Genomic DNA, 23,327 nt, shown 5'->3' on the forward strand with positions numbered 1-23,327 from the left:
ATGCCCCGACCCTACATTTACCACCAAGCTCTCGCTGCCGCTGCCGCTGCCGCACCGCCTCAAGCATCCCTCCACCTCGTCCGCAAACGGCCCCAATTCCACCCCCAGCTCTGCGCCCGCATCGCGCACAAACAGCCCACGCATCCGCGCCATGTCCGACCAGCCCGCTGCCGGCCTGGTGTTGAGGGCCAATGTCATCAAGGTGCGCCCGCCGTCCTCGCCGCCCTCGCCGCCCCTTTCGTCGCCTGCCAGCTAACGTCGACACAGGGCAGGAATCTCGCTGCAAAAGATCGGAGTGGCACGTCTGACCCGGTGAGTGCGCCCGCCGCCTTGCTTGCTTGCTTGATTGCTTGCTTGCCTGTTTGCCCGCCCGCCCGCCCGCCTGCCTGCCTGCTTGTCTAACCTGCGCCCCTCCCCACACAGTATCTCGTCCTCACGCTCGGCGACACCAAAGTCACCACGCCCGCCATCAACAAGCAGCTCAACCCAGAATGGAACGAGACGCTCGAGCTGCCCATTGTTGGCGACCAGAGCCTGCTGCTCGAGGTCGTCTGCTGGGACAAGGACCGCTTCGGCAAGGACTACATGGGCGAGTTTGACGTCATACTCGAAGACCAGTTCCAGAACGGCCTCACCCACCAGGAGCCCCAGTGGATCCCGCTGCAGGCGCGCCGCTCGGGCAAGAAGAAGTCGGTCGTCTCGGGCGAGATCCAGATCCAGTTTTCGCTCATCGACCCCCTCAACCTCGCCGCCACCCCCGAGCAGATTCTGCAAAAGTTCCTGGCCATTGCCGGCCAGACGCCCAGCCCCGACGAGGACGACGACGAATTGCTCATGCGCGGCGACAGCAACGGCACCGACGCCGAAGACGACGACGACGACGACTCGAGCTCAGACGAGGCCCACGACGAGTCCAAAAAGGCCGAGAAGCGCGAGAAGCGGCGCAAGAAGCTCAAGCTGGCTCGCATGAAGCGAAAGGTAAAGGGCCACACGGTCTACGAATACTCCAACAGCAGCGATGTCGCCGGTGTGCTCTTCCTCGAGATCCAGCGATGTTCCGACCTGCCGCCAGAGCGCAATGGTGAGTTCTCTTTGCTTCGCTCTTCCCCCTCCCTCTCTTCGCAAAGGCTGACGCATTGACAGTCACTCGCACCACATTCGACATGGATCCCTTTGTCGTGACGTCGCTCGGAAAGAAGACGTACCGCACCAAAACCATCAGACACGACCTCAACCCCGTGTTCGAAGAGAAGCTCGTCTTCCAGGTCCTGCGCCACGAGACCAACTACTCGGTCAACTTTACCGTCATGGACAAGGACAAGTTTTCAGGAAACGACTACGTTGGCACCGTCAACTTTCCCCTTGAAAAGGCCGTTTCCACAGCGCCCCAAGAAGACCCGGAGACGGGGCTCTACAAGCTCCTCGAGCCATCAGATTCGCCGGGCATCTCGCCGTCCGACGGTGGTTCCAAGAAGTCTCGCTTCCGCCTGCCACTCTCCCGCTCGGGGTCTACTCACAGCCTTTCACGCTTGGGTCGGCCCTCGCTGAAGAAGGAGAGCTCGATTGGCTCGCTCTCTGCGCAAGATGCGGCTGGAAATGCCTCTTCTTCTCCCTCCCCGGCTGTCACACTGAGCGCCACAACCGACTCAAACGGCAACCTCACCCCGGGCAGCACCATAAATCTTCAACCATCTGCTGTAGACGACGAGGATTTGAAGCTGTATACACTTCCCCTGGAGCTGAAGCACCAAGAGCGCTGGGAGAACAAGCACAACCCGACTCTTTACATTCGTGCCAAGTACCTCCCTTACAAGGCGCTGAGGCAGCAGTTTTGGCGAGCCATGCTCAAGCAGTACGACGCCGATGAGAGCGGCTTGCTTGACAAGGTGGAGCTGACCACCATGCTCGACACGCTTGGCTCTACGCTACACGAGTCCACCATTGACAGCTTCTTTGAGCGCTTTGCTGATCGGCACAACGGAGACCACCTTCTTACGTTTGACGAAGCTGTCATTTGTCTCGAGGACCAGCTGCAGGCCACCGAAGCGAAGAATGCCAAGAGAAACGGGTCTTTTGCATCGGGCACCCCTACACCCCAAACTTCTGGAATGCTCACTCCCATCAACCAGGACAGCTCCACGACTTCCATCCCAGCGCTCGAGACGGCCACACTGGGCAAGGAAGGCGAAGAGGGAGCCGACATTCAGATTGACGACTTGGCGGATGACAAGGGTGAGGAGCACGTTATCGAGATTCGTGAATGTCCCATCTGCCACCAGCCCAAGCTCAACAAGCGATCGGATGCCAACATCATCACCCACATTGCCACGTGTGCAAGCCAGGACTGGAGACAGGTCAACAACATTGTCATGGCCGGGTTTGTCACTTCAAGCCAGGCGCAGCGGAAGTGGTACTCCAAGGTCATCACCAAGATTTCGTACGGTGGCTACAAACTGGGCGCAAACTCGGCCAACATCCTTGTCCAGGATCGCCTTACGGGCCAGATCAACGAAGAGCGTATGAGCGTCTACGTCCGCCTGGGCATTCGCCTGCTCTACAAGGGCCTCAAGGCGAACAACATGGAAAAGAAGCGAAGTAGGTTGCGACATGGCCCTCGGACAATCAGCATGCTAACGAGTAAACAGTTCGCAAACTGCTCAAGTCGCTGAGTTTCAAGCAGGGAAGGAAATACGACGACCCCGCGTCAGCCTCAGAAATTGTGCCTTTTATCAACTTCCACCAGCTCGACATGTCGGAGGTGCTGTTGCCCACGGATCAATTCAAGAACTTTAACGAGTTCTTCTACCGAGCGTTGAAGCCAGGCGCGCGTCCATGCTCTGCGCCCGATGACCCAAGGGTCATCGTATCGCCGTCCGACTGCCGAAGCGTTGTCTTCAATACCATTGACGCAGCACAGGCCATCTGGGTCAAGGGTCGCGACTTTACCCTTGAGCGCCTGCTTGGCGACGCTTATCCGGAAGACGTAAAGCGCTACCATGGAGGCTCACTCGGCATATTCCGACTGGCGCCCCAAGACTACCATCGGTTCCACATCCCTGTCGATGGAGTCTTGGACGAGCCCAAGACGATTGAGGGCGAATACTACACAGTAAACCCAATGGCGATCCGCTCGGCTCTGGACGTGTACGGCGAAAACGTCCGCGTGCTGGTGCCCATCGACTCTGTCGCCCACGGCCGTGTCATGATTGTTTGCGTAGGTGCCATGATGGTCGGCAGCACCGTCATTACGCGCAAGAAGGGCGAGCAGGTCAAGCGTGGCGAAGAACTGGGCTATTTCAAGTTTGGCGGCAGCACTCTGCTGCTCCTCTTCGAGCCTGGCCAAATGCGATACGACGAGGACCTTGTTGACAACTCCAACTCTGCTCTCGAAACTCTGGTAAGCAACTCATCCATGTCTGCATTGCGCTGCTTCTGCTAACACTGCTCCAGGTCCGTGTTGGCATGTCTATCGGCCACAGCCCTAACCGGCCAGCCCATGTCCCTGACATGCGCAAAGCCAATCCCACCCATGAAGAGAAGCAGGATGCCAAGCGCCGTATCGAAGGCAGCTTAGCACCTGCCGGCGTCAAGGGACCCATGCCTGGCGCTGGAATGTAGAATTAATAGACGCTGTCGAAAAGGCACAGAAACCCAAAATCGGAAAATCGGACGGGCTGGGGGGTAATCAATACTGTTGTCGCGGTGCACCTGGAGTAATGAGGTAATGATGGGACATGATGAGAGCATACGGATTAGCGGCATGGGTCAGTCGCTTTTTCTTGGGCGTTTGGGTGCGTTTGATGGGCAACAGGCGGATAGGGAGCGCAAAAGCTGTGTGTACTGTTTGTTATGTGCTGAGCCAAGTCTGTACCCTTATAGATATATACATACACATATACATATATATACTTACATCTTCATACAGTAATACACATGTCTATGCCACTGTCATTCCGTGCATGCGTGTGCGTGTGCTTGTGCTCGTGCTCGTGCTGACGCGCTGTAGGGAGCGCTAGCGACAGGTCACGTGTCGACGCTAGTCCTGAAATCATTGTTTTGATGATGCTGCCGGCAGGTGCACACACCAACTTCCTTGCTCCCGTGTGACGACCGTTCCCCTCCACACCTAGGGATATTCGCATTACCGCCTAATCATTACACGCACCATCGCACGCTTGCCTACACCACGAGCATCCTTTGCATCGCACGCGAATCGCCTTCACTTGCGCCCCGACTTTAGCTGACGATAGCTCGCTCGCCTGCTATCGCGCCCATGCACGCGCTTTGACCGAAGACCAACACTCCGAACCCCGTGACGCAGAAACTGGACTCATGACTACTATCTTCGCGCGCTCCCCGCTCCAATCCCTCCCCATGGCCACAAACCGACCGACGACGCGACGAAGGAGCGCAAAGCAAGCTTTCGACGACGATGATGCGCCGCCTGTGCAAAAGCGACCAAGGACGGAAGTGAATGGGACGACCAAGAAGGCGGCTTCTGCACCCAAGAGGACAGCCAAGGCTGCTGCCTACGACGAGGACGACGACGGCTTCCAGTTCTCGCGCCGCACCTCGCGGAGGACCACCAAAGCACCTCCGGCCCCGGAGCCAGCGCCCGTACCCGTGGAGAAGCCCGCGAAGCTTGCGCGAATCGCTGACGCGCAACCTACCGCATCCACCTCGCGACGGAAGAAGCAGTCGATTGCAGCACTCGACCCGGAATCATCAGACTCGGGGAAGCGGCGGAGATCGGCACGCATATCTGGCGACAGGGAGCAGCTAGAAGTGCGCCCAAAAATCAAGGAGCCTCCTCTTCCGGCGACCAAGTCGCGCACAAAAAAGACAGCACCACCAGAAAAGGAAAAAAAGAAGCAGACGACACCAGCTCCCGAAGCCCAGCCCAAAGAGGACGCGTACACAGGCGTGCGAACGCCAACACACAATAAGCTGCATGCTGAGAAGAAGAGTGACCCAAATGCGCAAAGAATCACACTCCCTTTTGCGGATACACCCGTCATTGCACGAAACAAGGAAATGCGCAAAGGCAACAAAGATGGACACAGGCGGAGCAGCACAGGTTTGCGGGGGAGAAGAGCAAGCTTTCTGATTGATAGCGGTCAGTCGAATGGTGAGTCTGGACAGATTGCGATGGCGGTTTATGCATGCACAACGAGTGCATTGGGCAGCGCATCTGAGGAGCAGCATACTAACAACAGTGCAGCGCTACCCCATTCCGAAGTCGAAGTTCGAGAGTTTTACAAGTACATTGAGCAAAGCCTACCGGAGCCGCGGCGAATGAGGCAGCTTCTGACATGGTGTGGGTCGCGGGCACTACCACCGAAACCGTCAGGCGACGTTAAGAATGCGAATGCGATCATGGCTGGTATGTGGGACAAAAATCGAGATTGGGGTACAAGGCTGACTGAATCCCAGCACGGGCGATACAACAAGAGCTCCTGGACGATTTCGCTGGCAAATCCGATTTGTCCGACTGGTACAGCAGAGTAGGTGCATTGATTGGCTACGCGATGAGCTCGCATTGACAAGTGTACAGACAGAGACTGCGCTGCCACCTGTGGTGAAAAAACCGAATCCACAAAACGAGAAAAACAAAGCAACACTGCAGGAGCTGGAAGCAGAGATTAAGCTGTACGTCCGAAGCCCCACGTGAATACTGAAGCTTTGGAGACTGACTTGGAATAGCCTCGAAGAGGAAAAAGACGCCTGGGCAGCGATAGCGTCAACATCCAAAGCCATGCCGCCGCCCACAGCCCCCTCAATACCCACATCACCACCCTCGCTATCCGACATTGACATTTCACTGCTCGACCCGGATCAAGCCGCCATAGTTTCAACTCTACAATCATCACAGCCACAGACAGATACAGTACCGCCGTCTTCAGCATTCACCTTTAGATCGCCGGCAACATTACAAACACATCTCGAGATGCTTGCCAGCTCGCTAGAACCCCACATTGATGTCTTTGCCGACGGCGTCCACAAGATTGAGCAGTATCGGCAGACGGCGGAGCGAGTGGCAGACCGAGTGCTAGGCACTGCGGCCAAGCGGTTAGAAGAAAGAGATCGAGAGGCAAAGGAGCGGGTAGGAACCCAGGGAATTGGTGTGGGAGATATATTGAGAGGATTAGCGGGTGTGCTGGGAGATGAATAAAAAAAATGAATCACGCCGTGTCCTTGAGGGAACACGGCATTACTCGTTTTAGCGGCTCATTGTATGAGAATGACATGTATGCGGAGTATTTTTTTTGTTTACTTTGTACTTTTCAAATACATGGGGCGACTTGACAGCATAGCATCCCACCACGGTGGTTTGGAGGCATTGCAGATTGCGAAGAATTACAATATGCAAAGAAAAGATGAATATACCCTTTTTGAATCCTTTCCTCATGTAGAAAGAATTACGTTGGTTGCAACATGTTCTTAAACGACTCGTTTGAGTGGAATTATTCTATTCCATAACCAGTTACGAGAGTAGAATTCCATCTTAGGGCAGCTGACTATATAGCGCAGTAATATACACCATGGAATCACATATCCGAACTATTGCACTCGATTTCTTGAATATCATGAGCATCATCTGACAAACCAACTGCTGGCTAGTCAGCACGATACCCGGCTTATCTGCCAAGCTTATGTCGAAAATGTTAATAGTCTTCAACCTAGACATGCGTACCATATATATCGCGTATATTTCCAGGCCCAGTGCATCTTTCATCTCTTGCTCTTGCGTAGCAACCCGCATTAGACGACTAGCTCCTAACACACCATATGGCCAATCGACCAATTCCATCTTCTAGTTGCAACGCGAAACCCATGGTAACACGCAGAAATAGCAGGCGTTGCTCGAGATAGCGCAGGACATGTATATCCGTCTCAACAAGCTGCTGCGCTGTGCGACCAAGAAGTTGACACCACGCGGTGTCGGCGAGAATGAGTTTGCCCGTACTAATCTGGCCTGTTTCGTCCACTATGGGACCCAGCTTGATACTCATCATTAGCTGTCCTGTTACGTTTGGACGTGTGAAAAAAACAAGCGGGAAAGAGTTGGACAACATACAATTCTAGGATTGATGCGTAATGTTACTATGTTCCCACACTGTCTGCACTGCATCGTCACCTGATTGGAGAAGAGGGGAATCCCGCAGCATTCTGTGCTGAGGAGCATGTTGCGTTTGAATGGGGAGACGATGTTGAGATTTGTCATGATGACACTGAGGTATCCAGCGATTGTTTCTCTCGAGTTTGAAATGGAGAGCGAGCGAGCGACACTGTCGATATCGGCAAGGGTGTAGAGTGCTTTTACGCTTGCTGCTTCAAAATCTGCCACTTGTGTATGAGGAATGGAAAATGGAGGGTTGACATGCTCCTTTTTGGTTAGTCGCTGTGCTAATGCTCGTAGCAACCTGGCGTCACCCATGTCTGGGTCAATATCTACGCGGGAATTGCTCGTGATTGTGAGTTTAGCGGTTTTGTCGATGCGCCAGCCAGGGTTGGAAATGAGGAGCACGGTCTGCGAGGGTACAAAGAGAGAGGCTGAGTCACACATGGTGGAGTAGAGGGTTAGGACAGCCTCGGAAGTGTCATCGAAGATGCCGAGAGAGACGAGTTCGGATGTCGTACCATTGCGGTTCATGTCTGGTGGATTTAGTATACAGTCAACCAGTTATTCAGTCTAGAATGCGAGGGGCAATGGTTATGCATACATTTCTTCCTCGCTCCGATACTCTTGACGCAGACGAGAAGCTTGGGCTCGTCAATATCGTAGCCACCATCAGTGAAGCTCTTCAGCGTCATCAGCCCGGTCAAAACCTTGCTCTCTCTCACTCGGTACGGCCTCTTGAATCTCGTTCCATCATCGCTGTTTTCGTGCAACATGAAATGGCAGTGTCTCTCGCTCTCGGGAAATATGCTGGTAAACAGCGGTGCACTGTTAGGGGCTAGTGAATTGTACTCGGAAGAGCTGGAAATATGCACCGTCCAGACGCTGACGAGCTGGCCGAGCTTGAGTTTGTAGCGGGCTTCAGCGTACCAGAGACGTACGGTAAGCACTCCGGTATCGTCTGAGAGCGTGACCTTGATGCATCCCTGTGCTGCTTTGTGTGACTTGCTAGGTTTGGCTTGATCGTTGAAATTGACTATGCGACCCATCAGGCTGAGATGGCGTGGTCCGGGCTCGAGAGAGCCTAGTTCGGCTTCTTCGTATTCAACTGTGGGCTTTAGGGTGTTAGCAGCGAGTTTGAAGGTGAGGGTGAGGTGGCATGCCATCCAGGCACTGGGTGCACTGGCTCCAGTCGGGGCAAGAGCTGACTGCATCTCTCCTCTGGTGAATCCATCACTGTTCTTGGTTGACGAAGGAGCAAAGTAGGACTGAATTGATGATGAGGCTGGCATGTTTGCGTAACGTGCTAGGGCGGATGGAGGTGGTGAGGAGAGTTGGATGGGCGGCCGGAGCGCGCCTTCCTTCCCTCTTGCATATACTCTAGCTGCTTACGATGCACAAAAGCAGTACCAAAAACAGGACTGCAGCATCTCGCTGCTAATGGATACATCACCAAAGATGAGATTGCAGAAACACATTTTATATTGCTTTAAAGAGAGTAAAGAGTTGGCCAAACAAAGTCGCAAACACATCTGGCCACGATCCCGCCAAGTCACGTGGTCAAGCAGCTTGTGTACATCAGAGGAGACGCAGACCCACTAAGGCCACTAGAAGAGCTTGTGCTCAAGCGTCATGTCGTTCTCTGGCTCAAGACCAACGCAGGCGCGGAAGATGTTGGTGAGAGCGGCACGCTGCTTGGCAAGGGCGTTGACGACTGGGGTGCCAGGAGGTGTCAGAGGAGCCTGTACAAGTCAGTCAATGTGTCAATACAGGAGGCGCCTACTTGACATACCTTGAGCATGTAGCTGAGGACACTGAGGACGCTGTGGAAGTTGTTGAACTTTGTGTCGCTGCCATTGCTGCTCTGGGCCCTCCACTGCACACGGGTCATCATCTCAGCGACGAGCACGAGGTCAATGATCAGAGGCGAGGCCAGAAGCGAATCCTCACAAACGTTGAACAGGCTGATAGTCTGGTGGCCGTCAAGGAAGATCTCGGCGTAGTACTCGTCCAGAGCACGCTTGTCGTCGCCAACAGCAGGCATGTACTTGATGACAACGCAGTGGTCAGGGTGCTCGCCCTCCTTGTACAGGACGTTGTTGGCAGCGACCATGTCGTCGACAACATTGGACTTTGAGATTTCCTTGGAACGGAACTGCTTCTGAGAGCTGAGGTTCATGCCGTCGTTGTTGCCAAGATGGTTGTACGAAGCAATCGAGGTGAGCTTGATACCGGCGCTGATCATAAAGTCAACCAGAGCAGACTTCATCTTGGTCTGGCCAGACTTGAAGTCATCACCGCCAATGAAGGCGTTGTGCTTCTCAGCGAGCTGGATGGCACCAGGAACGAAGGTGTTCTGGGGAGAGCCGTTGATAAAGGGGACACCCTCGAGAATGCAGGCAACAGCAAAGACGGTCGAGGGAGCAACCTCGTCGTGGCCGGACTCGATAGCCTTGAGCAGATTGTCGGCAGTGTCATTGACACCCTCGATGATATCGGCATAGCGCTCCGTGTTGGCAGTCCACTGCACAATGACCTTGTCGAGACCATTGGCAGCCTTGAAGTCACGGATGTCCTTGCGGATCTGGTTGACATGGGCCATGGAAGCCTTGGTACCGTCGAGGACATTGTCGGCACGCTCCTCTTGGTTGGCGGCGATGAAGTCTGGATAGTAGATGCTGGGAAGAGGCTTCATGGCGCTCATCTCCTTGCGGACCAGAGACTTGAGAGAGGGCGACAGGACCTTGGCGCGGTCCATGGCATCGGCCAGGTTCATGCCACTAATGTCCCATCCGCCAAGCACAAGGTCGTTTGGATGCACCATGGGCAGGAGATGGTGGAAGGGAATGTGGATCTCCTGGCCCGTCTTGCTGTCGACGCCAAGCTTGGTCGTGGAGCCCATGATGACGGAACCGTAGTAGTTGGCGGCACGCTTACCCTCCTTGGTCTCCCAGACCAGGTTGCGCTTGTTGGCAATGATGCCGGCCGTGACGGTGGTGCCGTTGTTGCCGCCCCAGCCGACCAGCATCACGCCCGTCTTGGGGACTTTGCGGTCAACCTTGAAGTCGTAGAGGGTTTCCTTGGGAACGGCAACATAGCGGCCGTCTTGGTTCTTGGTGACGGCCGTGGTGCGGTACGTGTACTTTGTCGTGATGGTGTCGTCGGTGTAGTTGACATTGGGGGAATCGACGACAAACGGAGCCTGGGGGGCGGTGTCTACAGCAGACCCATTCGCGTGGCCGACGCTTTCTTCAGCGTGTGGTGCCATGGTGATTCAAGTTGCGAGTTGGTTTGGACAAGTTAGTTGCGGAAGTCGAGATCCGACGCTGCCCCAGAGGGAGAAGTGCGTCGGCCGGCGAATGGGTTGTGGATCCTGCGGGGTGTGGTTAGTGAAGGCAGTCCCCACGGGGTTGTGGGAGGGGTACTTACGAGCTGAGGAGATTGGAAAACGTCTTGACGGCTGGGCAATGGCCCGGGTGAAGTGGTGGTGAGTGTGTGATGGGGGGGGGGTGGAGAGGGACGGCAAGCGTGGCCAGGCAGGCGGCTGCGGAGTGCAATCAGAAGAAGGTGGTGGTGGTGGTGTTGTGTTGGGATGGGGAAGCAAGGGCTTTGGGGCGCCATGTCGTAGCCATATAAATGTCTGCCGTGCCGCGGCTGACTTATCACGCAGCCATGGGCGCAAACGCAGCCGCGTGCAGCCGGACAGCGTGTTCACCCACCGCCTCTTTGACGTGCCGTCTAGTCTCTCCACTTTTCATACTGGCGACTATTGCGGTAGCCGTTTTGAGGAGGGTCGACACCAATGGATGGCTTGCACGAGTCTTGTGCCATGGCCAGGCTGCGGCGCTACGAGGGGCGCTGGATGGCGATGCGGGCGAGAGGCGGCTGTTGTTGCATGTGCTATACTATACGTACATGTAGTGTGCGTGTGCGTGTAATGGTGTGTACCTGTAGGCAGGGTTGCAGATGAAGGCCCATGGGGCGGCATGCCACAAAGGGCAAAGGCACACGACACCTACGTAAGTTCTTGCACTTGGTGCCTGTGCCTAGACTTGGACTGAGGCTGTTCAGCCCCGCCATCACGTGACGGTGGCTGTGGCGCTGCACGTGACGGGTCACGTGGGCGGGTGGGCAGCGAACGGCTGTCTTGGTATGGATGGTGCATGTGCATGTGCATGTGCATGTGCATGTAGGCCGGGCATGTCCTCGGTGTCAGTATGGCCTACATGCAGTGGACCAGGGCAAAGGCATAGCAGGCGGCTTCCTGAGCCACACGGCGTTTCACGGGCAGCGTCTTGGCCGCTGTGGTCAGGATCAAAAGCGCACACGAAACGCCGTGGGCGTCAAACACTGCGTGCCGGGCACACGACACGGAAATTGTCGTCAGACGTGCAGCAGGTGCGATAGCAGAGGGCGTGCAGTCATAACGTCTGTGACTGTCGTGGGGACAGCCGGACGACAGGGACGCAAGAGTGAGGGCAAAGGAACTGGGTGTGCTAGCAGGCATGCAGTCAATCAACAATAAAGACGATGGTGATGGCATCTCAGTAGTGTAGGTCGAGCGTGTACATGCACATGGTCGCTGGTAGGTGTAGTATCGAGGTGAAGGGGTGCGGGCCCGTGCAGCCAGCCAATCGCGCGCAGCACGGCCCAATGCGGCAGGCGGTCAGGGGGGCAGATGCGCGATACAGTCAGTCGACGCGCGGGACATGGGCGCAACCGCAGCAGCAGCAGAATGCGAATCACAATGCGACGCAGCAGCAGCAGCAGCACCACCACCACCACCACCTCCAGCAGCAGCACCAGCATCACCCACGCCTCTCCATCCAGCCTGCATCCCTTTTGTTTTTCCGCCACTTTTGTTTGCGCGGGTTTCGAAACGGCGAGTCCAAGGCCACGGCCATCGCGCGCGTGTCATGGCCCAGAGTCTATTCGCGTCGTCTTGTCGTCGGGGAGACAGCGTTGCGGTAGCACCACGCCGACAGCGGCATTCACCTGCATCTCGTCCACGCCGCGCCTTTTACCACGGCCTAGTCGCACACCCACAGCGGCTTTGGCGCAACGTCGATCGGCCGAGTGCCAGGCGGGCGATGGCAATGCCAATGCCAATGCCATGTCGGTGTCGGTGTCAGTCACAAGCGGGCCCCTGGCGGTTCCCTCGTGCAGGGACCGGATGCGAACAGCGAGCGCGAGCCTGCTCTCTCCCAGCACATACATGTAGACACACACACACACACACACACACACATGGACTGTACCCTCGTCGCCTTCGGCCGGTTCTATTCTCGAGCACCACCCACATGCCCGCCGACTCCTGCCACGACGCCGGCCCGCCCGCCCTCGCAGCTCGCATGCCGCCGCCCCAGACGCGCACAAACATGCACAAACACACACCGGCTGCCTGGCCATCCAGCAACAAGTCTGAGGGCGAGGGCGAGGGCGAGGGCCCGCAGGTTTCATGGCATCATGGCAGCCCTCGGCGGCTGGAACGGCCAGAAAGCGCACGCACACGATTCAGCCTGTGCACGCACGCCCGCCCGCCCGCCAAAGCAAATAATGCCCGCCGAATCACCTCGCCCGCCGTCGACGGTGACGGCACACGCCAACCACGCCCACGCCCTCGCCGCCTCTCGACTCGCTCAACCGTCGCCGTGTGTGGTGGTTGCATTTGATTAGCCTCGCGACGCCCACTCCAACACTGCGCGTGTCCATTGCCGTGGCCGCGCCTTGCGTGCATGCCGACGCGCTAAGCTCGTCTCCCGCTGCCATTGCCATGCTCACCTGCCTCGACCCTCGCTCCCTCACCTCACCTCACCTCCCTAGGCCCCTTCCGAGCAATGCCCGCATGCTGCCCCTGATTCAGCATGCATGGTCCACACACCGTTTCCGAAGATCAAACAGCCCTGTGTGTCCACCGTCGTCGTCGTCACGCGTCTGGCTCTGTCCTCCAGCACATTGTCTGCAGTCCTCGGCTGCTCTCTCCCCCTCGCTCTCTCTCCGTTTCTCTCCTTCTTACTCGCACACACATACTCTCCCTCTCGCGCGCCCTCCCTCGCCCCATGCTACTACCCAAAGGCCGTCCACACACTCCAGCTGTCCTGATATCGCCGCTCCGCGCGAGCTCTGCATGCCACCATGGACCGCATGAGCTCGCTGCCCACCATCAAATGCTCGTCATGTGCCGTCGACATTGACATCCTGCATCTGGCCGACCATGTCTGCAAAACCGCCCCCGCGCCCGGTGAGTATACTGTCCGTCTTCGTCGTGCTGCCCTAACCTCATCAACCCTAGCCATGCCCGTCCCAGAGCCCATGTCGCCTACCTCGACCACCATGACAGACTCCCCGCCTTCTACAATCTCTCCCAAATTCACCCGCGCAGCAACATTCCAGGGTCCCACATTCATTAGTCGCTCCAACCAACCAGCCCCGTCGGGTCGCATGCCTCCCCCACCGCGTATCGATGCCAATGCAGCGAGTAAGCTCCTCTAGCCCTGCACCTGACTCTGCATACATGCTGTGCAAACATGGACGCTGATTTTTCCAGACAAGCCGTTCCGCCCATTGGATCCATCGCCTATCAACAACTACAACCACGCTCCCGCTCGCTCGCCAGGACCCGCCCCACCCGTCAATTCTCCCTTCAAGATGACCCGTAGTGTGACCACCCCGGCAGCCCACTCAAAGGCCCCTCCGTCGCCAGACTACAATGCCAACCTGGACTCTGCTTTCCCGCCGTTTCGCTCCACGACCGTGACTCCCAAGAGTGCCAGGTTCCAACCACGAGAACGCCTGGAGCCCCACCCAGATTACGCCCAACCAAGCCCCTTATTTGCCCCACTGAGTCCACGCTTTGATGGTGGAGAGAACATTGCGAGGCGCATCAACACCATCGCACCAGGACCCTTTGACGGCAAGACTGACTCAAGGCCAAGTAGAACAAGCACATCGAGGCTGGCTGCCGATGCACCTGCGCCGGGACACCAGAGGAATCGCACCCAGGGAAGCGTTGCGAGCATTGCGAGTCTCTCGCAACAGCGGTCGTCTGTCACTTCAAACACATCGCGCACTTCTGCAAACTCCAACCGCAGCCTTGGCCTCCCCTCTCACCCGAAGCTTGGCGTCCAGCCCCGACCACCACGCCCATTGACTCCAGACCCCACAGAGGGTATCGACGCCTTCCTGGACCGCTTGCAGAGGGAATCCTCACAGACTGCCCGCTCGACAAAGGAAAACACGGCAACGGAACCACTGCGGAAGAACAGCAAAGGGAGAGAGCCCCCGCCACGGCCGAGGAGGCCCTCTGAAAAAGATTTACCCCCAGCGGATATGATCGATCTAGACGCGCCAGACTTGATGCCTCCGCCCGGCTTGTTTCCTTCGCGTGGCTCAAGCCGTAGTGGCTCTGAGAGCGACGTGCCGCGCGGTCTTGCCCCGTCTCGCTCCCTACGTCCTCCGCCTCTGGCTGCCTCTGCCCTTGGTGACGGGCAGTCGACTGGCCTTCATACGCCTTCCGATTCTGGCTTTTCGGATGATTCCTATGGCAGCTCCGGTGTCCGAAGCATAGCCAGTTCGAGGTCAAGCCCGCCGGAATCGGAAGCTGCACACTCGCGCCAAGCTTCCAAGATTAGCCGCCCAGATTATGCGGCAGACGAGACTATTAGGACCAGTGCGAGCCCGGAGCCTTATGCTGAAGATGGGCGTGCTCGGGCACCCAGGACCTACATGCGCCCTGACGGTGCAGAGCCGTACCCGCCGCGATCCCTGTCTCCAAATCCTCGCCAGCCTACGTTTCCACCCAGTCCATATGTCAATCACCCAGAATCTCCCATGGACCCGGCCATACAGATGGGCGCACGAACCCCAATGTCGGCGAGAGGGCCCATGAGTCGGAATGCAACGCAAGCCAGTCGAAGCCCGCCCAGGAACATGGCTGAACCCGAGCCACAGCAGCTAGATGGACGTCAGCCCAAGGCGGCCAGCAAAGGCAACTGCCGCGGGTGCTCGGAGCCTATTATTGGCAAGTCGGTCAAAGACTCGTCGGGTCGCCTTACCGGGCGCTACCACAAGCACTGCTTTGTGTGCCGAGAATGTGCCGTCCCCTTCCCTACGGCCGAGTTCTACGTGTTTGAGAACGCGCCTTACTGCGAACAACACTACCACAAGCTCAACGGATCACTATGCAACGCCTGCCGCCGTGGCATTGAAGGCCAATACCTTGAAACAGACATGCGCCAGAAGTTCCATCCGAGGTGCTTTGCGTGCAGCACGTGCCGCCTCATCCTACGCGACGGCTATTTCGAGGTTGCTGGCCGAAGATACTGTGAGCGACATGCCCAAGCCGCCGCCGCTCCACCCAGAAACCATCTCGGACCAGGAAACTACCGGCCGCGAAACCTTCAGAAACGTGGAACGAGACTGATGATGATGGCGTGAGCTACGTTTTCCTTGCACTTTCCTGTTCAATCTTCCTTTTCCTTTGTCACGTCACTGCATGAATATCCAGCTTCTTCGTTCCTTGTAGACGTGCGGCGAGTCCGCTTCTGTACCATATCTTCTGCCCTATACCCCTTACTCGATACATTCTTTACTTGTTGTAATCACCTTTTTGTACCAGTAGCAGCCGACGCGCGTGCGGACTCTTTTGTACTTGGTTTGGTGATGATTGGATATACCCCGCCCCCGCCCCTTGTTTTCTCTATTTTAGTTTATTTTTCTTCTTCTTTGCACACGTAGTTTGTGGTCTCTGGAAGACTGGCCTTGGTGTTTGGTTACGAGGTCTGAATGCCGCGCCCACGCCTGTGGTGTACCTAATGTTTATTGCTCGTCATTGTGGGCTGATGGATAGCATGCCATGTGTGGGGGGGGGAGGTTGGTGGCGATATGCTCGGTTCAAGGACAGGGAGGGGGTTACTTGGTCGAATATATCAAGAATGTTGTGTACAGTAGACGTCGTCGCGAACGTGACTCTTGGCAAGCCTAATTTTGAAGTGACCCAGGGGGGGGGGGACTCGAATGCGACAGAACAGCGTGGCCTCTAGGGCGCTTGGTGTGGCAGACGGGCAAAGATTCAGGGACGGAGCCGCCTACGGCTAGCGCGCGCACGGGCAATTTCCCCCAGCGACACGTTGCGAAAGTGAAAGCGACGGTACAAACCGCCTCCTCCCCCTCTTCCCTTCCATCCCCAGGCCGACAGCAATCTCTCTCTCCCTTCCATTTGTCCTGGTCTTTTTGTTTCTTGTCTCTGGGCCATAGATCGCAATCATGAGCGGCCGTAAGTCGACTTGTCCGCCCGCAATGGGCCCGCGGAGCCTGCGCGCACGCGGTCGCACCGGGCCACCGACAGCTAACTCACACACGCAGTACGGTTCCTCGATCTCGTCAAGCCCTTTGTGCCTCTCGTCCCCGAGATTCAGCTGCCCGAGAGCAAGGTGCCGTTCAACAACCGCCTGGTATGGACTGGTCTCACGCTGCTCGTCTTCCTCGTCATGAGCCAGATGCCCCTCTACGGCATCGTGTCGTCCGACACGTCGGATCCGCTCTACTGGCTGCGCATGATGATGGCGAGTAACCGAGGCACGCTGATGGAGCTGGGCATCACGCCCATCATCACGTCGGGCATGGTGTTCCAGCTGCTGGCCGGCACGCACTTGATTGACGTCAACCTCGACCTCAAGTCGGACCGCGAGCTCTACCAGACGGCCCAGAAGCTCCTCGCAATCCTCCTGTCGTTTGGCCAGGCCGTCGTCTATGTCATTTCGGGACTCTACGGACAGCCCTCTGACCTGGGTGCTGGCATCTGCGTCCTGCTTGTCATCCAGCTGATGATTGCTGGCCTGATTGTCATTCTGCTCGACGAGCTCCTCCAGAAGGGCTACGGCCTCGGCAGTGGCATCTCGCTCTTCATTGCCACCAACATTTGCGAGTCCATCATGTGGAAGGCCTTTTCCCCCACGACCATCAACACTGGCCGTGGCCCCGAGTTTGAGGGTGCTCTCATTGCCCTCGTTCACTTGCTCTTCACCTGGCCCAACAAGACGGTTGCCCTCAAGGAGGCTTTCTATCGCCAGAACCTCCCCAACGTCATGAACCTGATCGCCACCGTCGTCGTCTTCGGTGCCGTCATCTACCTGCAGGGGTTCCGCGTCGAGATTCCCGTCAAGTCTGCCCGCCAGCGTGGTGTCCGCGGCTCCTACCCCGTCCGCCTGTTCTACACGTCCAACATGCCCATCATGCTACAGTCGGCTCTGTCGTCCAATGTCTTCTTGATCAGCCAAATGCTCTACAGCCGCTTCTCTGACAACCTTCTTGTCAAGCTTCTCGGCGTTTGGGAGCCCAAGGAGGGCTCCGCCCAGCTTTTCGCCACTTCTGGTATCGCTTACTACATGTACGTTCGCCACAAAGCCGATTTGACCATTTTTCACTGACAGGCACAGGTCTCCCCCTCTGAGCATCACCGAGGCTCTCTCTGACCCCCTCAAGACGGCCATCTTCATTGTATACATGCTCGTCGCTTGCGCCGTCTTCTCCAAGACGTGGATCGAGGTCTCGGGTTCCTCTCCTCGCGACGTTGCCAAGCAGCTCAAGGAGCAGGGTCTGGTCATGGCTGGTCACCGTGAGGAGTCCATGTACAAGGAGCTTAAGCGTGTCATTCCCACTGCGGCTGCTTTTGGCGGTGCATGCATTGGAGCTCTGTCTGTTGGTAGCGACCTCCTCGGCGCTCTTGGCAGCGGTACTGGTATTCTTCTGGCCGTCACCATCATCTATGGATACTTTGAAATCGCCGCCAAGGAAGGCGACATGTCTGGTCTCAAGGGCATGGTTATGGGCTAGGTTGGCTCATTTGGGAATTCGATTCTGTTGTCTTGGAAGGACGAAATGTAGGGGTTGAGTGCTTTTGCAGCACGTTGTAACATATGATTTAAGAAACAAAAAAGTCTGCGAAGGAATCACGGCGTTTACGCATTGGAACGTGACATGGCTAGGTCAAGAGGGCAGTCCTTCTGTAATGTATCATTGTTAACCTCAAGGAATGCATTTTATCAGATGTAGGCAGGATAGCTAAGGGTGTGCTCGCTATTGCCGTAGTAGAGGACATGCTTGGCTTTGGGCCTGCGTCATTGCTTGTGACTGTGGAGATATGGCCGCAATAGGAGTGTGGGTGATGCAAGACATGGCGTCTGTGCAGAATAGACTTTGCATGGGTAATAGATACGCGAGTGCGATGCCCTGGACATGCTACGGATGGATGGGGCATTGGCTTTGTCACTGAATACGATTCATACTGCTGTGAATGCATTCACCGGACTGAATGGTCCTGTTCCCAGCACTAGACTGTACTGTCCTTTGCTCTCATCCTCCCTCTTTGACTGGAAACGACACAACCCATTGTTTCTTTAACTCCCAAGTATAGAGTTACTTTATCACTCATGGCGGACCAACACTGATTAGATCACCTACAGTTGGAAACAACCATGTAATAACTGCTTGGACGCACAGTTACCTTGAAAATTGATGAATAAAATATGTAGAGTTTGGATACACGTCATCAACAGAGATAGATACCACGCGGCCCAAGAGTACTTTGCAGATGTAGTGAAAATTCGTCCTCTTTGTCCTTGGCTGGTCGCCAGAAATCTTGGCAAAACCAATTTATGTTGTGCCATATGGCTTGTAGAGGTAGTGGATATATTCTCTGCAACGAAGCACTCTATCTAACCAGGGCTGGCGGATCGAGTGGGTTGTGGCGCAGCAATTGAAGTCAGCTCTGGCATACTCGGAATAGGATCCAATTGCCACTGCCGGACGAGTCAGCCACGATACGCCTTGTCCATGTTGAGCAAGACCGAGCAAGCTGCTTTAAGGGACGGATTGACCGCGAGGAACAGCTCCGAAGTGATGCTATTTTGGACACATATGCTCGTCCATATCTGCACCAGACATCCCACACTTCCCAACACCGGCGTCGTGACGTGGAGGTTTGGACAGTCGAGGTTCAGTCACGGGTTGTAGCGTCTAACATGGCCCAGTCTTCAGTTGCATTTTACAGGGTGAAACCGGGGAAATGAAGCTCTCCGATGGTACCGTTGCGCGCCCAGGCAAGGATGGAAGACAGAAACCCGCTCTGATTGTCTTTTGCCATGGTAGCCTTGATCTTGACGGGATTGACCATTTAGCGAACAGTCTTGTTGCAGAGATTGTACATCTACATGTGGGTGATTTTGTCAACCTCGAAGACACCATCTTGACAGTCTTTCGAACCATATAACAAGCAATTTTTGCAAAATACATACCAAAATCCAAGACGTGTATCTCCTCATTGTCAATTATACGTACGACTTAAGATACGCCACACTTGGATGAGCTACTAGAGCAGTTGTGGAAGAAGCATCGTTATTAAGCGGCCAAGCTGGAATGGGGCCAGGGCTCTGGGAATATCCTAGAAGTATGGGGATTCACTTGGAATTATAGCCATCAAGATGTTGTTGGCGTTGGAGAATTGCTATTGTTACAGGACATTGTGCTCAGAAATCGTCGCGTACAGCCATGTCGGACGCTGAGACTCGACCAGGACTCTCCGGGCGACATAAAAGTCGGTTTGATCCTGCGAAACAGTATCCAAGTCTTGACCGGCCATCCAGATCTACGATTCCTCCACGTTTGTGGATGACTGAGTCGTCAGGTGCAGGAGCATGGATGCCGCGATGCAGTTCTTGTTCACAGCGCCGGTCAGCTTGGGGGCAGTAGTTTCTCTGCAGCTTTGATCCTATCGCTCCCCCATCAACGATGTCCGAATCTGAAATACAAGTAAGATTAGAACAAGTCAAATAACGTTTACAATACTCACCCTACACACAAACTGAGTCCTGGCTGGACTCGCGTGTGTACCATTCCACGATCACAACGCCAGCCGTGGGCCCTGAAAAAGTAAAAAGCATGTCCTATATTTCGACGCTACATACCTCGCCTCTGAACTCAACCATGACTACAGACCTGGGCTTCGAAGCATGCTCAAATTGTGGTGCTGTTCCCATAATCTGTGCTGATGCTTGGCTGACCATTCGCGAACCAGTCGGGATCTCGAGGGTGTTTTTGATGATGTAAACTCCAAACGCAATACACACTACAGATGCCGTTCCGGGTGTCAGTGTTGTCCGTCTTGCCGTCACCTTTGGCTCCAAGAGCTTTCACGTGGAGCACTTGGGTGGAGTCGAGGTCCAGGTACTTTGGTCGCCTTCTTGTGTAGAGATTGGGGCCAACATATGTCATGTCTGGGTGAAGGAGCATCACTGGTAGCTTGACGGTGGGGATCTTCTGGCCGTTGACAAAAGTTGATCCATCGAGCATGTTGAGAATACCGAATCCCCGAGACTCAACCTTCACTTCGTTGCCGCCAGGCAGAAGATCATTCCTTGCAGCTTCTTCGTATACCGCGGTCTTCTTGTTGAAGAACCCTACGTGAAGAAGAAGAAGGATGAGAAGAAGAAGAAGGATGAGAAGAAGAAGAAGAAGAAGAAGAAGAGACCCCACACTTTGACCTATGCTTCCGAAACTGCCAGCCTGAGTCACGTCAACATTAGCATCGGAGTGGTCTAGACACTGACGGGGTGGGCACTGACACCTCTTACGATCACAATACCTGTTTTGCATGACCCAATAACGAAATCTTGCATCGCCCATGCCCAGTCCCAGTCTACTTGCACGGCGGTTTTGCAGTTGACTAAAACCAAATGGCTTGTTGTAAATTGCATCAGTCAAAAGCGCAACATAAGCATGAATACCGCTCACCGCAAACTGCCGCCGACGAAGGTTAGGTTTCTCATGAAATCTCCACTACTGTTTTCCAAATATATGGCTTTCGCATGGCGTCAGCAATAGATGATTATAGTGATGATGTGCATCTCAAGCCTGCCAAACTACTCACATACATAGTATTCCCATCGATAGACATGTGAAACTCAATGCTCTTACAGGGAGGTACTCTGAGCAAATTACTAGTGAAATGCACATACGTACGCATCCGAGTGTGTTTGTGTGTCGTCCACCTTGACATTCTTCACACTTCGCAGGAAGTTGTTTTGATCAACATACCTAAAATGCACCAGAGTCAGAGCAACAGCGTCATGTCGGAAGCCAGATTCCCACTCACTATTCATCAGTAGGAACAGGGCCAATGTACTGGTTGGAGGTAATGACACCGAGGCCCACAAAACTAGAAGCAACCAATATAGTCGCAACATCGATTGTCCAGGAGACAACTGTTGGTCAAAATGATTTGTCGCAGGATAGTTTCTTGGGATATACGTCACCCAGTAGCTGCGTGTTGAAATACTGAATGATTGAAGTGCTGACGAGGTATGCTCGTGCGGGGAAGAAGATGACCGCTAGGTGGATAGTGCTCGAGCTACTGTTGGCACCACCTCTATTGCCATCAGAGATGGCACGATTGCTAGCAGATGATTAACAAAGGAATTGGCGTGAATGCATGATGAGATATCGGTCATAGTTTACCCTTACCCGTATCGTCGATGACTCCATCACCTGAAAAAAAACTACTTCGTATTGGCGATCATGCTATTGCAAGTTCTTGGATTCAGAGAGCTGAAAACGAACACTTTGCACCGTAGTCGCGCACGTCTCTCCAAACGAGTATTTCATCTTGTCAACACAAGACGAAAGGTGGTGGGGGCACGAATGGTTAGCCTGTAGCCCTGTGGTGCGAAGTGAATAGAGCCCAGCTGCTGCAGATTGGCCATCCAATACTTGGGCGCTCGTTTTTTCAGACCACTGGAGCCAAGAGAAATTGTCTTGTTAGAAGCAACAGGAAGTATGGATGGCATTTCCGTCATGGCAAAGGAGGCAGGTATCAGATTGATATCGTTGATTTTGAGGGCATACTTAACCTCAATCTTCGAGGCGACGTCGCTCTAGTTGCCGGTCGAAACATGTTGCGGTATTGACTCAGCGAGGATACGATCAGCTTCTACAAGCTCTGCTGGCACGCTGTAACTGTAACCACCGTCCGGGCTGGCGTCTTCACTCATGAGGCCTGTGGAATTGAGCTCTCTTTTCCTCAAAGTGCTGTTAGATGCGACGTTGACAAATCCCAATATCGAAGGAACGATGTTCTCATCTGTGGGTTTGTTCGCGCTCGGGATATCGGCTGGCAAGACTTCATAATTGTTGAGCCTCCGGTTGTCTAAGCGCAACCTATACTTAGTGGCAACAACTTTCCCCTCGCAAGCGATTTCATCCTACAATAGGCCTTCTTTATAGCAGTATATCTCTATGTTCACTAATTCAAACCTTATCTAGCAAAATTTGAAACTATATAAGATAATACTCAGATAGATATACAGTTTTTTAGAAGCTATGTAATGAACGCGTGGTTTTTAATTATCTTTATATATCTACTAGAGTTATATTATACAGAAAAGAACTTGTTACTTAAAAAAGAATTTAGAAGAAGCTTCTATAACTAGTATCAAACTTTTATTGAACTTATAGTTACTTATTTTACTTCATTACTAATAAAGAACTAAAAGGTTTTATTAGCTATTTGGCGTAAAAAGCTAAATTTTAGCGAAATAATAATAAAAAAATAAGATACTAATTAGTATTCTCTTATATAACGTCAAAGTATAGCGAGTGGCTCAGTATAGCGAGTGGCTCACAGCGCCAAGACCCCACCAACATGACGACTATTATATACCTATTACAACGCAACTACAGCAGTAATTAGAAATTATAGTAGACTATTCTATTCAGAATCTATTACTTTTACTTGCTTACATGTGCGCGTATTATGCCCTGCCTCGCCGCAGCGTCTATAGTGCCTTTGCGACGGCTCACCTACCTTAGCGCGCACTCTCTTCTTTGCCTTCTTTCTATTACTACACGCCCTAAACTCCTTTAGAACTGCTAATCGCTCTCCTTCTTTAACTATTAGAGTCCCCTCTCTTTACACTTGCTTTCTTTTATACGATCTTTGTTATGTAGCAGCTTTATTAGCTGCCTTAAGCTTAGAGACGCGTTTTTGCGCCAACACTAGCTTCTACGTGTTATGGGCGAGAGAGGCCTAACTAACGAGTATGCATTCACCTATTGTACAGAAGAAGAAAGATACAGAAAAGAACTATCTAGAGGGCCCTCCTTTTATAGTTGTTACTCGTACGAACGCTCAGACCTTTAGTCTTCCTCCTTACTT

General features: G+C 54.3%; 8 protein-coding genes across 8 annotated transcripts in view; 4 read left to right on the forward strand and 4 right to left on the reverse strand.

Moving 5' to 3' along the window:
• Window positions 1-3,911, forward strand: part of SETTUDRAFT_171401 (uncharacterized protein) — a gene marked incomplete at its 5' end in the record, with an annotated part of 4,959 nt that extends 1,048 nt beyond the window's left edge. Inside the window, 6 exons of the mRNA XM_008027459.1 lie at window positions 29-202; window positions 268-312; window positions 424-1,081; window positions 1,144-2,595; window positions 2,646-3,397; window positions 3,451-3,911. Coding sequence (XP_008025650.1) covers window positions 29-202; window positions 268-312; window positions 424-1,081; window positions 1,144-2,595; window positions 2,646-3,397; window positions 3,451-3,618 — 3,249 coding nt within the window. The 3' untranslated portion in view covers window positions 3,619-3,911. The remainder of the gene's footprint in view (window positions 1-28; window positions 203-267; window positions 313-423; window positions 1,082-1,143; window positions 2,596-2,645; window positions 3,398-3,450) is intronic.
• A 463-nt stretch (window positions 3,912-4,374) lies between these two features.
• Window positions 4,375-6,172, forward strand: SETTUDRAFT_89228 (uncharacterized protein; the record flags this gene model as incomplete). Its single annotated transcript, XM_008027460.1, has 5 exons — window positions 4,375-5,128; window positions 5,222-5,383; window positions 5,434-5,504; window positions 5,555-5,649; window positions 5,704-6,172. 5 exons carry the CDS (start codon window positions 4,375-4,377, stop codon window positions 6,170-6,172), a joined length of 1,551 nt encoding a protein of 516 aa, XP_008025651.1.
• Window positions 6,173-6,770: 598 nt separating this feature from the next.
• On the reverse strand, window positions 6,771-8,412 carry SETTUDRAFT_153905 (uncharacterized protein; the record flags this gene model as incomplete). The annotated part of the gene is made up of 4 exons (XM_008027461.1): window positions 6,771-7,001; window positions 7,079-7,656; window positions 7,725-8,235; window positions 8,284-8,412. The coding sequence occupies 4 exons, from the start codon at window positions 8,410-8,412 to the stop codon at window positions 6,771-6,773; spliced, it is 1,449 nt and encodes a 482-aa protein (XP_008025652.1).
• On the reverse strand, window positions 8,392-10,612 carry SETTUDRAFT_163204 (uncharacterized protein). The gene is made up of 3 exons (XM_008027462.1): window positions 10,550-10,612; window positions 8,913-10,493; window positions 8,392-8,862 (listed from the first exon to the last, which is right to left on the reverse strand). Exons 2-3 carry the CDS (start codon window positions 10,386-10,388, stop codon window positions 8,728-8,730), a joined length of 1,611 nt encoding a protein of 536 aa, XP_008025653.1. The 5' UTR covers window positions 10,389-10,493; window positions 10,550-10,612; the 3' UTR covers window positions 8,392-8,727.
• A 730-nt stretch (window positions 10,613-11,342) lies between these two features.
• SETTUDRAFT_31473 (uncharacterized protein) lies at window positions 11,343-11,929 on the reverse strand (the record flags this gene model as incomplete). Its single annotated transcript, XM_008026878.1, has 2 exons — window positions 11,343-11,663; window positions 11,690-11,929. 2 exons carry the CDS (start codon window positions 11,927-11,929, stop codon window positions 11,343-11,345), a joined length of 561 nt encoding a protein of 186 aa, XP_008025069.1.
• A 1,335-nt stretch (window positions 11,930-13,264) lies between these two features.
• SETTUDRAFT_135788 (uncharacterized protein) lies at window positions 13,265-15,796 on the forward strand (the record flags this gene model as incomplete). The annotated part of the gene is made up of 3 exons (XM_008027463.1): window positions 13,265-13,385; window positions 13,461-13,598; window positions 13,668-15,796. The coding sequence occupies 3 exons, from the start codon at window positions 13,265-13,267 to the stop codon at window positions 15,554-15,556; spliced, it is 2,148 nt and encodes a 715-aa protein (XP_008025654.1). The 3' UTR covers window positions 15,557-15,796.
• Window positions 15,797-16,308: 512 nt separating this feature from the next.
• SETTUDRAFT_163207 (uncharacterized protein) lies at window positions 16,309-18,386 on the forward strand. The gene is made up of 3 exons (XM_008027464.1): window positions 16,309-16,394; window positions 16,484-17,507; window positions 17,557-18,386. The coding sequence occupies exons 1-3, from the start codon at window positions 16,385-16,387 to the stop codon at window positions 17,951-17,953; spliced, it is 1,431 nt and encodes a 476-aa protein (XP_008025655.1). The 5' UTR covers window positions 16,309-16,384; the 3' UTR covers window positions 17,954-18,386.
• A 1,173-nt stretch (window positions 18,387-19,559) lies between these two features.
• On the reverse strand, window positions 19,560-21,276 carry SETTUDRAFT_31476 (glycoside hydrolase family 55 protein; the record flags this gene model as incomplete). The annotated part of the gene is made up of 8 exons (XM_008026879.1): window positions 19,560-19,622; window positions 19,663-19,916; window positions 19,977-20,061; window positions 20,083-20,243; window positions 20,290-20,574; window positions 20,749-20,953; window positions 21,045-21,114; window positions 21,137-21,276. 8 exons carry the CDS (start codon window positions 21,274-21,276, stop codon window positions 19,560-19,562), a joined length of 1,263 nt encoding a protein of 420 aa, XP_008025070.1.
• Between the last annotated feature and the right edge of the window lie 2,051 nt (window positions 21,277-23,327).

This window comes from Exserohilum turcica, assembly GCF_000359705.1.
Source record: "Exserohilum turcica Et28A unplaced genomic scaffold SETTUscaffold_2, whole genome shotgun sequence".
NCBI lineage: Eukaryota > Fungi > Ascomycota > Dothideomycetes > Pleosporales > Pleosporaceae > Exserohilum > Exserohilum turcicum.

What these genes read in the sequence shown, in the direction of transcription:
- SETTUDRAFT_163204 (XM_008027462.1), bottom strand. Translation starts at nt 10,388, where the DNA reads ATGGCACCACACGCTGAAGAAAGCGTCGGCCACGCGAATGGGTCTGCT. An exon ending in TCCTCAGCTACATGCTCAAG is followed by an intron (nt 8,863 to 8,912) that starts GTATGTCAAGTA and finishes TGACTTGTACAG; the next exon opens with GCTCCTCTGACACCTCCTGG.
- SETTUDRAFT_163207 (XM_008027464.1), top strand. An exon ending in TCTGGTATCGCTTACTACAT is followed by an intron (nt 17,508 to 17,556) that starts GTACGTTCGCCA and finishes TGACAGGCACAG; the next exon opens with GTCTCCCCCTCTGAGCATCA.